Genomic DNA, 12,082 nt, shown 5'->3' on the forward strand with positions numbered 1-12,082 from the left:
GAGTGTCAGCAGGAGAGGGCAGGCCCCCAGGACTCAGGACTGCGGGGCTGGTCCTGCTTCCTGCCCCTCTCCAGGCCCAGCTTCCCTTTTGGCAGGGGGAGTGTGTGGTCCAGCAGGCCTGGCCCAGCTCCCAGTTCCCTCTGCCCCAACCCCACTCCCAGAGTCCCCTCCACAGGGAGAGGCAGATCTTTCAGAACTTGGCTGAGCTTGGGGGTGGGGAAGTGGGCCTCCTCAGGCCTCTCTGCCTCCAGTCTGGTTTTATAAAGTGCTGACAAAGTTGGGAATAAAGAGGCATAAAGAATTCTCTGTGTGTATATGTGACTAAGCTGGGAGCTGGGGCGGGGCTGGGCATATGCATGACTCGGTCCCTGGGAAAAGGAAATACAGGCCCCAGCCAGGACAAGGAGCCTCCATCCTCAAAGCCCTCCCTGTCCCCATGCCTGCCTTTCAAAAACTCAGGAATCACTAGCCGGGGCTTCCTGGTGGTCCAGTGGTTAACACTCTGTGCTCCCAGTGCAGGGGGCCCGGATTCGATGCCTGTTCAGGGAACTAGATCCCACATGCCACAACTAAAAGAGGCCGCACGCCGCGACTAAAGTTCCGCATGCCATAATGAAGATACCATGTGCTGCAACTAAGACCCGGCGCAGCCAAATAAATAAATACTTTAAAAAAAAAAAAAAGAACCACTAGTCCACACTCAGCCAGTTTATTAAAGGCAGGGAGCTTCATCAGGACTGCAGAGGAGAGAGGTTGGGCGACACCGCCCCTCCTCTCTCAGCTCCCCCCCTTCTCCAACAACTCATCTACAGCCCAGCCCCCCAGGGGACCCTAGGAGGTGGGGCTGGCGTCAGGCAGATTGCACTGCATAAATACTCGGAGGCCACAGCCTGAATCAGCAGCGTCAAGAGGGCAGGGAGACCGGGTTTGGGGCAGAAAGGGGTGGCTCCAAGGGTACCTCTTCCAGGCTTGCTCTAAGCCCAAGGGTCCCCCAAGCCAGAGAGAGGGGGCCAGCGGGCTGCCCTGGGGTCTGAGGCTGCGGCCAGCCCTGTCCTGCGAGGCTGGCAGGTGGCTCCGGGTGGCTGGGGAAGAGCGGGGCGGGGCACCGCCTTGCCAGGGTTCAGGGGTGCAGGGCGGGGTCAGGTGCTGTTGCCCTGCTCCTGCTCGAAGAGCAGCATGGCCAGCTGGGTGCGGGAGCCGAGGCTCTCGAGCGCACTCTGGCGGCAGCGGTGGTACAGGTCCTCGCTAAGCCGCGCGCTACACGTCTGGGCCCGATAGCGCTGCAGCAGCGCGGGCTCCACCGCCCGCAGCACGTGCAGGCTGGAGAAGCGCAGGAACAGCTCATACACATCCAGGCTCTCCAGCAGCTCCTCCTCCTGCTCCGAGGCCGCCGCCAGCCGCGCTCGGGCCGCCACGTAGTCGGAGTTGTAGAAGCAGGCCTCGCTGGCCGCCTGGCGATCAAAGCGGCCTGTGTCTCGGCCTAATTCAGGGGGTCCCGGGCCCTGGGGTGGGGCGACGGCCGGGTGGAAGGCCTGGAAGTGCATGGGAAAGAAGGCTTGCCAGCCAGAGATGGCATGCATGCGGCAGCGGTTCAGGAAGTCCGGGGTGAGCACCGTGTCTGGCCCGGCCAGCAGGAACAGCGTGTCCAGTGGGTGCTTCTTGGAGAGCAGATCCATGAGGCGCAGCGGTGAGGGTGTGGCTGTCTGCACGCTGAGCCAGGGCACCCGGGCACCGGGGAAACGCCGCTCCAGCTCTGCCACACGGGCCTTGACAGGTGCAAAGACATCGGCGTGGGCCGCCCGCTGGGCCTGTCGTGGCTCATACAGTAGCAGCAGGGTCAGGGTGGCCGCAGAATCGCCAGGCTCCAGTGCGGCCACGGCGAAGGCCTCCAGGAAGCCAGGGGCCAGGTCACACTCGGCTGCAGCCAGTGGCAGTAACACGGTGAGACGCGAGGCCTCGGTGACATAGGGCACGGGCAAGATCTCCACGCGACTCAGTGGCCGTAGCAGCTGCACTCGGCGGGTGAGGGGCCGGCGGCCACCCTGGGGGGTCAATGCCTCCAGCTGCAAGTCCAGCGTGTACTCCATACCCCGGGCAGGATCGAAGCGTCGGTAGCCATTAACCAGCTGCTGCTTCTGGAGCCGCAGGGCCGGGTGGTACCGGCGGTTGAGCTCCTCCAGGGCTGCCCCCAGAACATCGGCCACATCAGCCTGGTCAGCCCCACGCAGTGGGCAGCGGGGCGAGCCATCAGCGCAGGAGAAAGCATGCTGCTCTGTGAAATAGTCCCAGCGCAGCACCTCAAAGCGGGAGGCCGGGCGGGACGGCGCTGGAATGCCCACGGGCCAGGTGGCTGCCCGCTCCCCATCCGCTGCCAGACGGCTGGTGTTCTGGATCTCCCACTGGGTTGGAGGAACAGGCCATGAGCGAGGCATAGACCACAGGGGCCAGCACACAGCTGGGGGGCTGGGCAGGCAGAAGGTGCCACTCAGGACAGGTTCCCAGTCCCTTGCCAACCTCTGCCCACCCAGGGCCCCCACTTATTCTTTCCCCAGATGGAGGCAGCCTAAGACTTAAATGGGGGTCTCTGGAGAGGCTCCAGAGAAAAGGTAGAAGCAGACAGGGAGTGGGAAGCAGGTTTGTTCTGTGATTCTTGTGCTAATTTTGTATTTCCCTGGGATCTCTGAGACCTCTCAGGATGCCCTCACCCCCCCACCTCCAGCCCAGACCATACCTGTAACTCCTGGATCTCCTGGTATGTGCGTTCCAGTTCAGCTCGGGCAAAAGCCTTGTGCAGCTGGTACATGTGCACAGGGTCACGGACTGGGTGAGCTGTCAGGGCACTGCGGAAACGAGGGTCCCCCTCCTGCACGGGCTCCCCAGGGCTCAGCTCCAGGTAGCTATAGTGGACTCCCTGGGGAGAGGAAGGGAAGTGGGAAACATGAGGGGAGAGTCGCCCCCCACCCCTACCCCATAGTTTGTGTCTCATCCCTCCATCCTATGACCTGCTGTGGACTTGGGGTCAGAATTCTGTGGGCTTCAGTCTATCTTGACCAGTTGTGAGCTTGTGTGACCTTGAGCAAGCCTCTGCTAGCTCATCTGTGAAACGGGCATGCATCCTATCTCAGAGCTGTCCAGGGGCTCAAATAAAATAATAATGGCCAACACCAAACACCTAGTATGTGCAAGGCTCCCTTATTTTTTCTAATCCTTATAACAGCCCTGAGAAAAAATTATTTCCATTGGTATGGATGAGGATACCGAGGCTCAGGAGATTCAGTAATTTACCCAAGGTCACAGGGATAGAAGATGACAGAACTGCATGGAAACCCAGGCCCATATCTCCAACCACCCCCTCTGCCTCTCAGGGGGAAATGCACACGCCCAGACAGGAGGCACCAGTGGGGTGGCTTATCTTCCTACCTCGTGGCCGCCAGTGCAGCCCACCCCGGTGGCATCGAGAATGCAGCGGCCCAGCCACTCATCCGGGTGCGCACTGACGATGTCGTTGCGGCAGGCTTCCAGGTGGGGGCGCAGCTGCTGCAGCAGTGTGCGTGACAGCAGCACCCCAAAGCCACCGTGGCAGTAGCGGCCTGGGGCGGGCTCTCCACTGATGAAGTCCTGGGGCCGACCCAGATAGAGGTGGGCAGCGGCTGCCAGGCTGAGGTGGCCAGCTAGGCGAGCCAGTCCGTGCGCCTCGGTGTAGGTGGCATCGGGCACTAGGAAGAACCAGTCAAAGTCGTTGCCGTGCTGCTCCAGCAGGTGGCGCAGTGCCAGGTGCAGGTGCCCGATGGGCCGCTCCTCGCCTAGCGTCACCACGGCCATCCCCGGTGGTGCCCGGCGGCCCCGCGAGCCTGTCAGGAACACCACACGCTCTAGCCGGTGCCCCAGCGTGCGGTTCACAGCCACACCCAGTGTGGGCAACGTGGCCTGTGAGGTCAGCACCGCCACGAGCAGCCTCTGCCTGATGCCCAGCTCTGTGCTGATGTAGCGGGTCCTGGGGGTGGGGGAAGAAGATGGCACAAGGTTACTAAAAAGACAACAGGGCAGGTAGAGGGCAGCATACACAGGCTCCGGCAGGTCATGTCCTCTTTGGGCCTGTTTCATTTATGATAGAATAACAACTCTCCCCCAGGGATCACGAGTATTTAAGGGAAATACTGGCCTTACCATAGTGCTTTTGGGAGATGGCATTATCCATGCAGATATGAGAGATATATTTGGGGTCTGATTCCCTGTTTCATTCCTTAGTGGTTGAGTCCTTGAGCAAGTTATTAAACCCATCCGAGCCTTGGGTAGCCTCATCTGTAAAATGGGGCTGATTGTATCTCTTTAAAGCACTTAGCCAAATGCTTGGCACATAGGTGCTCCACACATCATGTATACACTTATTTCTAAATAATATGCCATTATACCACAAATACATCACGTAAATGATGTAACAGAATAAACGGCATAGAGATGTAGTGAATGTGTTTGGGGGGGGGGGTCAGGGGTTCCAGAAACTTACCTTCCGTAACACAGAAGGTAAGTTGCAGAACTGGAATTTGAACTCGGTGTTACTTCGGAGAAATTATTTCAACTCATAGGCAGAGAGGCATTAATGGAATGGGTACATCACCCTTTTCCCACAAACCTCCACCCCCCCTCCCCCAGGTGCCCACCCAGGAACAAGAGATACAGGTAATCCTAGTTCTCTCTTTTCTCTTTCCCTCTCTCTATGCACCCACTCTATATACTAGTCATTTCTCTAAACCTAACACCGAGCCAGGGAGCTATGAGGACCTCTGGGGGGTCCATGGGGTCAAGCAGGTTTAGGGCAGAGGCGGGCAAGTTCTGCCCAGGCCTGGATGGGGCCCAGAGAGGCCTCAGATGGGCTCCAAACCTCCCTGGGAAGCAGGGCCGTCGGAAATTATCGGGGCCCAAAGACTTCCTGGCCGGTCAGACCCTTCCTTCCGGGGCCTGACCCAGCCCCTGGCGGCCTCCACTGCGCGTCCGTCCCAGCCGGTTCCCAGGGGGTGGGACTGGCGAGTCTGATCCCTACCTGACGGCCTTTTTGGCGGCCTGGCCAGGCTGTGCGGGGTGGTAGGGTAAGACACGCGGCTCCCAGTTGTCCCCGGCGCCTGCACCGGCCCCGGGCCTCTCGCGCTCCGCTCCGGGCTGCACCGAGTTGGGCCGGCGCGCCGCGTTGGTGTTGCCGCGCGGCGGCAGCTCAGAATCTCCGGGTTGGGGCGGCCCTGGGCCACAAGGCTCCTCCACCCAGGTGACGCTGAGCAGGCTCAGAGTGAAGCCCAAGGAGATGCCCACGGCCACGGGCCCTGCGGGCCGCAGCACCGACAACAGCAGCGATGCCCGCATGGCGCCCGGACCGCGGGCCCCCGGCCCTGGAGCAGCCCCAGAGCAGCAAGAGGAGGCTTCGAGGGGGCGGGACCGGTGAGGGGGCGGATCCGGAGGGCCCGAGCCAAGCGGGCGGGCCGCCCTCCCTCCCCGCCGAGCCGAATCCCCTGCGCCGCGTTCCGATCGCCCTCCAGCTGCCGCTCGGTACCGCGCAGGGTCCCGGCGCTGGGCGCGGGAGCCTCAGCGGAGGCCGCCGCTGTCCGACGTGTCACTGGGAGGGCCCCGCCCCCGGGGTGGGGTCTCGGGCTCCGGCTACCGGAGAGGGAGGAGAAGGGGGAGGTTAAAGGGGAAGGACCCCCGGAAGTGCCCCCTCCTCAGTGCGGGAGAGGCAGACGTCGGGGGCGGAGTCCCCTACCTCCCTCCGGCGTGGTTGGTGCGTCCTGTGTGACGTCAGAAGCAGCCCGCCCCTGCCTGGATGGTGCGCCCTGAGTGACGTAAGGAGCAGAGGCCGGAGCTGTCCATCAGCACCAAAGGCCGCGGGCGGGCTCAGGGCATGGGGCCGCGGCTCTGGGGCAGCCCGAGCCCCTACTCCTGCTCCTTTCCCTTCCCCCAGGCCCAGCCTAAGTGCCCGGACGTCGCGGGACTGGAGTGCCAGCCGGTGTTGGAGGCGGAGCGGCGTCGCCGCCGCGCAGGGACCGGTCCCTCCGGCCCAACAGCCCCCTTCCCCTCACCGCGGACTTTTACCGGACACCAGTCAGCTGGAGCCTCTGGCGCCCGGCAACCCCGGCCGGAGAGCCTCCTTCGCTCAGAAGCTCAGGTCGCCTCCAGCCCAGGTAGATCTTGGACAATCCCAGATTTAGCCGCCCACAGACCGGTCTCCTGGCTGCCTCCTCACCGGCAGCACGCTGCCCTCATCTCCCCTCAACCCAGTCCCCCTTTTAACTTCTTCATCCCAGCTCCCTCTAGCCAGGCACTTTTCCCCTCCTTTGTCTTTTGTCCCTTACTTCAGGGATGCTTCCAGAGCTGTGTGATGTGGGCACCACTCCTTTGTCCACTGTGTCCTTCCCTAGTTCTCCACTCCTATTCTCACCCTCATCCTGGTGGAGACCCAGGACTCCTCCTTGACCCCAACTTCCTCTCTGTCAGGCTGACGTGGGAGGGTGACTCCCTACTGTTCCCAGCACTATGCCGGGCACTGCGGCGACACTTCGGTTCCAGCTGCTGCCCCCCGAGCCAGATGATGCCTTCTGGGGTGCACCCTGCGAACAGCCCCTGGAGCGCAGGTACCAGGCACTGCCAGCCCTCGTCTGCATCATGTGCTGTCTGTTTGGAGTCGTCTACTGCTTCTTCGGTGAGACCCCATCTCATTCCTCACTCGGGCCCCCCACTGTTTCCTCAAGTTATTTTCCTGAGGCACCCCAAACCTTCTTTAGAACTTTACCACTACCATGAACTAGCTTTCGTTTCTCTTTTTTTCATCCCACACGTTTGTAGATAATTTAGACTCTAGATCCTAGAGAACACAGGGTTTTGAATTAGGCATGCTTGAATTTGAACCTGGTTCTGCACTTTACTAATTATGATGCCTTGGGCACATTAACCTTTCTAAGCCTCAGTTTTCTCATCTGAACAGTGGGAACAAAGATATTTGTCTCACACGGGGGGCGGGGGCGCTGTGAGAATTAGTAAGTACTCAATAAATAATAGCTATTGTGGTGAAGATGTGTTTAGGTCACTGTGCTAGGTAGGCACTGAAAACATTTAGGAGGGTGAGTTAACGTGGTCCCTTACCACAGGGCATATTGTCTGATGAAGAAGAGACTTCTGGAACATTCACATCTGTGATACATATTACAGGAAGCTAAATGATACATATTAGAGTCACACACATGGAGATGTGTGTACAAGTCAGCCTCCAGTAATTGGGGCTGCTGTGGATAGTTGTCCAGGATGCACAAGGGAGTTCAGTTGGAAAGGCAAGTGGGGGCTGAAATCCAGCCCATGCTCTACTTGCCAAACTCTAGACCTTGGCACAAGGCTGCTTTGCCTAGAGGAAGGCACAACTATTTCTAATTTGCACCAAGGTGCCAGATGGTCTAGTGGAGTAAGTGCCCAGTGACTCTACAGCAAGAGGTACCGAACTTCAGGTAAAGGAGAGCTTTATGGGCTGGGCATCCGAGGAACGCCTCCAGGCAGAGCATTATAGGTGGCTGGGTGAAGTGAAAAGGAGGCTTGGAGGTCCGAGTTCCAGGTTGAGCAGAAGTGGGGCAGGACTTGTGCTCGGCAGCCTTTACATCTCCCCCTCGAATGGCTGGATAGTAGGCAGGGATGGGAGCCAGATGGTCCCTCCACTTCCACCCCCAGACTCGGGACCAAACAACTGCAGAGTGGGCAGGGGGAAGAGCCCCTCTAAGGGTTCAGGACACATTCTGGGTCTCCAAGGAGTCTCTGTGACCTCGCCCCCTCCACTATTCGTACCCACTCCCTCTACAGTTGCTCAGTGCAGCCTGCCATTCCCTCTCCTGGGCTTCCCTGACACCCTACCCTTCTTGGAGGCTCCCACTCTCGGGCTCTTGGACTCTTTGAGCCCTTGTGCATGCCCTACTCCTCTTTCTGACCCCAGAACCTCCTGGACTCCAATGCTTCCCCACATTCTTAGAACGGACTCTCCTCTTTATGACCTTACTCTTTGGCTCTCCCTGACCCTTTGACCCCCATCTCTGACTTCCATCTTCTCAGCTTTTCAGGATCTACAAGTCCCTCACACTTCCAGGTACCCTTAATGGGCCTAATGGCCCTATAACCTCCATTTTTCTGAAACACCACAGCCACTATTTCCCCCGATAATCCTCTCTGACCCCCTATGACTCCTTGTAAGCCCCAGTGACCCCTAACTACCCCCCAGCTATCTCATTACCTTCCATCCCTCTGACTCCCTCTATTACTCCTAACATAGGGGAATCCCTATGACCCCATCATCTGTTTGCCGCCACCATGATTTCAATGATTCCATTTCTCTGGCTTCAGTATTACCCTCGCTCAGAAACCATTTCATACTCTCAATGATTCCACATCCGTCAGTTCCCCTGACCTGAAAAGACCTCATCTTTCTGAACCCGTGTGACCTCACCTCTTGAGTTCTTTCTGACTTCCAAATGCCTCATCACCCTGAACAATCCCTCTCGAAAGAGCCCAGTGACTCTACTGCTGATCCACTTGTGACCTCAGGGGCCTCTCTCTCTGACCTCTACGATCCCAAAGACCCCAGTGACCCTATTACTGAGTCGCCCTTGACTCCAGTGATCCGTCGCTATCTCAGAAATCCAGCACTCATCTCAATGACTGCCGCTCTGTTTTCCCAGTGACTCCCGAGGACCTATTTCTCTGATCATTCCTTGACCCCAGTGGTCCCTTCACTGCCACCCTCTGGACCCCAATGACCCCCAATTCTCTGATCTTAGTGGCCTGCCTCTGGTTCCCCTGGGATTCCTTGTCCTTGACCCCTCTGACCTCCTACCTCCAGCCCAGTGACCTCGTTTTGGGCTCTCACTAGCCGCTGTTCCCTTCCAGGTTACCGCTGCTTCAAGGCAGTACTCTTCCTCACTGGGTTGCTGTTTGGCTCGGTGATCATCTTCCTGCTGTGCTACCGAGAGCGGGTGCTGGAGACACAGCTGAGTGCCGGGGCGAGCGCAGGCATCGCGCTGGGCATCGGGCTGCTCTGCGGGCTGGTGGCCATGCTGGTGCGCAGCGTGGGCCTCTTCCTGGTCGGGCTGCTGCTCGGCCTACTGCTCGCCGCTGCCGCCCTACTGGGCTCCGCGCCCTACTACCAGCCAGGCTCTGTTTGGGGCCCCCTGGGGCTGCTGCTGGGGGGCGGCCTGCTCTGCGCCCTGCTCACGCTGCGCTGGCCCCGCCCGCTCACCACCCTGGCCACCGCCGTGACGGGTGCCGCGCTCATCGCCACGGCTGCCGACTACTTTGCCGAGCTGCTGCTGCTGGGGCGCTACGCGGTGGAGCGTCTGCGGGCCGCCCCCGTGCCCCCCCTCTGCTGGCGGAGCTGGGCCCTGCTGGCACTTTGGCCCCTGCTCAGCCTGATGGGCGTTCTGGTGCAGTGGCGGGTGACCGCCGAGCGGGACTCCCACACGGAAGGTGAGGAGGCACAGGCCAGGGTGGCCGTGAGAGAAATGGGTGCTTGAGGGGGGGTGGGTCTGAGCAACGGTGGATGGGGGAAGGAGCTGTACACACCAGCAGCGGAAGGCCTCAGCTGAGTTAGAGAGCTGACCGGCTCCGGGTCTGGGAGCTTCAGTGCCCGGATGGGCACTTCAGTGCCACCATTCCTGCCACAACAACAGATGGAGCAGCGGCTCTGTGCCAGCCCATTCCAGGCACTGGGGATGCAACAGAGACAAAACAGAAAGGGCCCCTGCCCTGATGGGGTTGCATTCAGGGTGGGGGAGACAGACACTAGACACGCAAATTAACAAGATAATTCCCATTGTGTGGAGTGATATGAAAGAGACGTGCAGAGTGATGTGAAATACAGACAGGTTGGCCAAGGAAGGTCACTTGGAAGAGGTGACATTTAAGCAGAGACCTGAAGGATAAGGGGCCAGCCATGCAAAGAGCTCGGGAAGAGGGAATAGCAAGGGCGAAGGGAATGAGCTTGGCCTGTTGAGGAAGTCGGGTGGGAGTGGTGGGTGAGGGATGCCGATTGTGTGGGCACCGTGGGCCATGATGAGGACTCTGGATTTCATTAGATGGGTGGTGAGATGCCACTGGAGGTTTAAAGGAGGGAGGATATAGTCTAATTTAGCATTTGGGATGCTCATTCTGGCTGCTGAGTGTAGAAAGCATCAGGGAAGGCAGGCATAGAAGGGGAACCAGTGAGGAGGCAGCTTAGTTGTCCAGTCGAGAGATGATGATGGCTGGTCTAGGTGAGTCACCTATGGCTCCAGACTGGGAGAGGGGTAGCAGCTGGGAAGCAGGCACCTAGAGTCTAGGAAGCTTCCATAAAGACCTTTGGAAGAAAAGAACTGTGCGAAGTCCCATCTGGGAGGTGGGACACCAGGAAAGTAAAGGAGGACAGGTTTCGGATGAGGGGAATCTGGGAGCCTGGAGCCCTCAGGTTAGAAGGGATGGGGAGGCTTGGGCGAGATGAGGCACGTGGGCCTCTGAGACCCTGCTCTGCCCACCCCTTCACAGTGGTCATCAGCCGGCAGCGCCGTCGTGTGCAGCTGATGAGGATTCGGCAGCAGGAAGAGCGCAAGGAGAAGCGGCGCAAGAAGAGACCCCCAAGGCCTCCCCCTAGAGGCCCCCGGGCTCCTCCAAGGCCTGGGCCCCCTGACCCTGCTTATCGGCGCAGGCCAGTGCCCATCAAACGCTTCAACGGAGACATCCTCTCCCCGGTGAGCACCCCGAGTGGGGAGAAGGGAGTGTTGTAGACTCTGTCCAAGCAGGACTGGGCCTTCCCCAGGGGCTGGTCACTGTCTAGAAGGCCTAGCGCTTGTCCACCCATCGTAACCCCTGTACTGGGAGCCTGATGGGTGGGGGAGAGGTGTCCTGAGAGCGAGTTTTAATGAGGTATAGTGCGGGGTAGCGTCTCAGTGCTGTGGACTCTGGTCTGTGGCGAGGTCCTAGGCTGACAGCAGATCATGATGCGTCTCAGGCTTGTGACAGTGCAGGCTGAGGATGTCTGCCTGGGTGGCTTTCAGGGAAGGGCTCTGCAGTGGCACTCTCACACCTGTGTTTACTCTCCCACAGAGCTACATCCAGAGCTTCCGGGACCGGCAGACAGGGAGCTCGCTGAGCTCCTTCATGGCCTCGCCCACAGATGCAGACTATGAGTACGGGTCCCGGGGACCGCTGACGGCCTGCTCTGGGCCCCCCATGCGGGTATAGCAGTCTCTCTGCTCCTGCCCGCCTACACTCATCGGTCACCAGCTCTGCCAGCTTGGGGAGGCCCGTTGGGCCATGACTCAGCCCACCTGGCCCTGTGGCCTTTGGCTGTGTCTCTCCCCACCCTGGAGAGGGATGGCCTGGCCTCCAGAAGGAAGGACCTATCTCAGGCTCGGCCTGACCTGAGGGGAGAGCCTCCGCCCAAGCTCCCGAGGGGCTCCTGAGGGACGCGAGTGTGAGCCCCGCTGGGGTGTGCTCAGGGTTGTGAGTGTGTCGCCTGTGTGTGCGTGCGTGGAGGGGTGGGCTTGGAGAGGACACTGGGACCCCTGCCTTAGATTTCTGATTGGTAGGGCTTCTCCGAGGGTGGCCCTGCTTCCTCTCCCACTGCTGGGGTCCCATGGGCTACTCTCCTGCATGTCTAAGCGGAGGAGGTCTACCTTCCTCCCCTATCGCCTCCACCTCTCAGCCGGACTCATCTAAGACTTCTTGTCCTTGTCCATGGGGCAAACTGCAGCAGCCCTCACCCTGGTCCCCTGTCCTCTGCAAGCCACCAGCCTGAGGGCAGTGGCAGGGAATGGGGGTGGGCGGGTGCTGCTCTGGGCTGGGTTAGGGAAGGGGGCTGGGGGAGGGGCTTAAATGCACGGTGCATGTCTGGTGTCGGTCATGCCACCCTGGACACCTCATGCTTCTGTCTCCCCCCCACCCCACCCTGTTTGACATCTTTTATAAACGTGCCAAACTGTGAGGCTTCTGCCAGGAGTGGTGGTCTTTGGTGGCTGGCACTTTCATGGGCCAAGATGGAAGCACTGCAGCCCTCGGTCCCCTGTGTCACTCACTACACAGGGGCTCCAGGCAA

At 59.8% G+C, this 12,082-nt stretch overlaps 2 protein-coding genes across 3 annotated transcripts; one reads left to right on the top strand and one right to left on the bottom strand.

Annotated features, from left to right (window-relative positions):
* Positions 1-693: 693 nt before the first annotated feature.
* CHPF (chondroitin polymerizing factor) lies at positions 694-5,572 on the bottom strand. The gene is made up of 4 exons (XM_059928781.1): positions 5,042-5,572; positions 3,421-3,994; positions 2,732-2,911; positions 694-2,399 (listed from the first exon to the last, which is right to left on the bottom strand). Exons 1-4 carry the CDS (start codon positions 5,353-5,355, stop codon positions 1,140-1,142), a joined length of 2,328 nt encoding a protein of 775 aa, XP_059784764.1. The 5' UTR covers positions 5,356-5,572; the 3' UTR covers positions 694-1,139.
* On the top strand, positions 5,047-11,766 carry TMEM198 (transmembrane protein 198). Of its 2 annotated transcripts, XM_059928783.1 has the most exons (6): positions 5,047-5,828; positions 5,948-6,167; positions 6,481-6,685; positions 8,905-9,480; positions 10,534-10,736; positions 11,092-11,766. In XM_059928783.1, exons 3-6 carry the CDS (start codon positions 6,520-6,522, stop codon positions 11,227-11,229), a joined length of 1,083 nt encoding a protein of 360 aa, XP_059784766.1. In that variant the 5' UTR covers positions 5,047-5,828; positions 5,948-6,167; positions 6,481-6,519; the 3' UTR covers positions 11,230-11,766. The 2 variants fall into 2 exon arrangements, with proteins under 2 accessions (XP_059784766.1, XP_059784765.1); XM_059928782.1 differs by having other exon boundaries at positions 5,047-6,167.
* Positions 11,767-12,082: the final 316 nt, after the last annotated feature.

The sequence above is a fragment of the Balaenoptera ricei genome, chromosome 7 (assembly GCF_028023285.1).
Source record: "Balaenoptera ricei isolate mBalRic1 chromosome 7, mBalRic1.hap2, whole genome shotgun sequence".
In the NCBI taxonomy this organism is placed as follows: Eukaryota; Metazoa; Chordata; class Mammalia; order Artiodactyla; family Balaenopteridae; genus Balaenoptera; species Balaenoptera ricei.

Coding starts and splice junctions, on each gene's coding strand:
- CHPF (XM_059928781.1), bottom strand. CDS start 5,355: ATGCGGGCATCGCTGCTGTTGTCGGTGCTGCGGCCCGCAGGGCCCGTG. Junction 2,912..3,420: donor GCTGCACTGGCGGCCACGAG/GTAGGAAGATAA, acceptor TCCTCTCCCCAG/GGAGTCCACTATAGCTACCT. Junction 2,400..2,731: donor AGGAGATCCAGGAGTTACAG/GTATGGTCTGGG, acceptor CCTCCAACCCAG/TGGGAGATCCAGAACACCAG.
- TMEM198 (XM_059928782.1), top strand. CDS start 6,520: ATGCCGGGCACTGCGGCGACACTTCGGTTCCAGCTGCTGCCCCCCGAG. Junction 9,481..10,533: donor GCGGGACTCCCACACGGAAG/GTGAGGAGGCAC, acceptor ACCCCTTCACAG/TGGTCATCAGCCGGCAGCGC. Junction 10,737..11,091: donor ACGGAGACATCCTCTCCCCG/GTGAGCACCCCG, acceptor ACTCTCCCACAG/AGCTACATCCAGAGCTTCCG.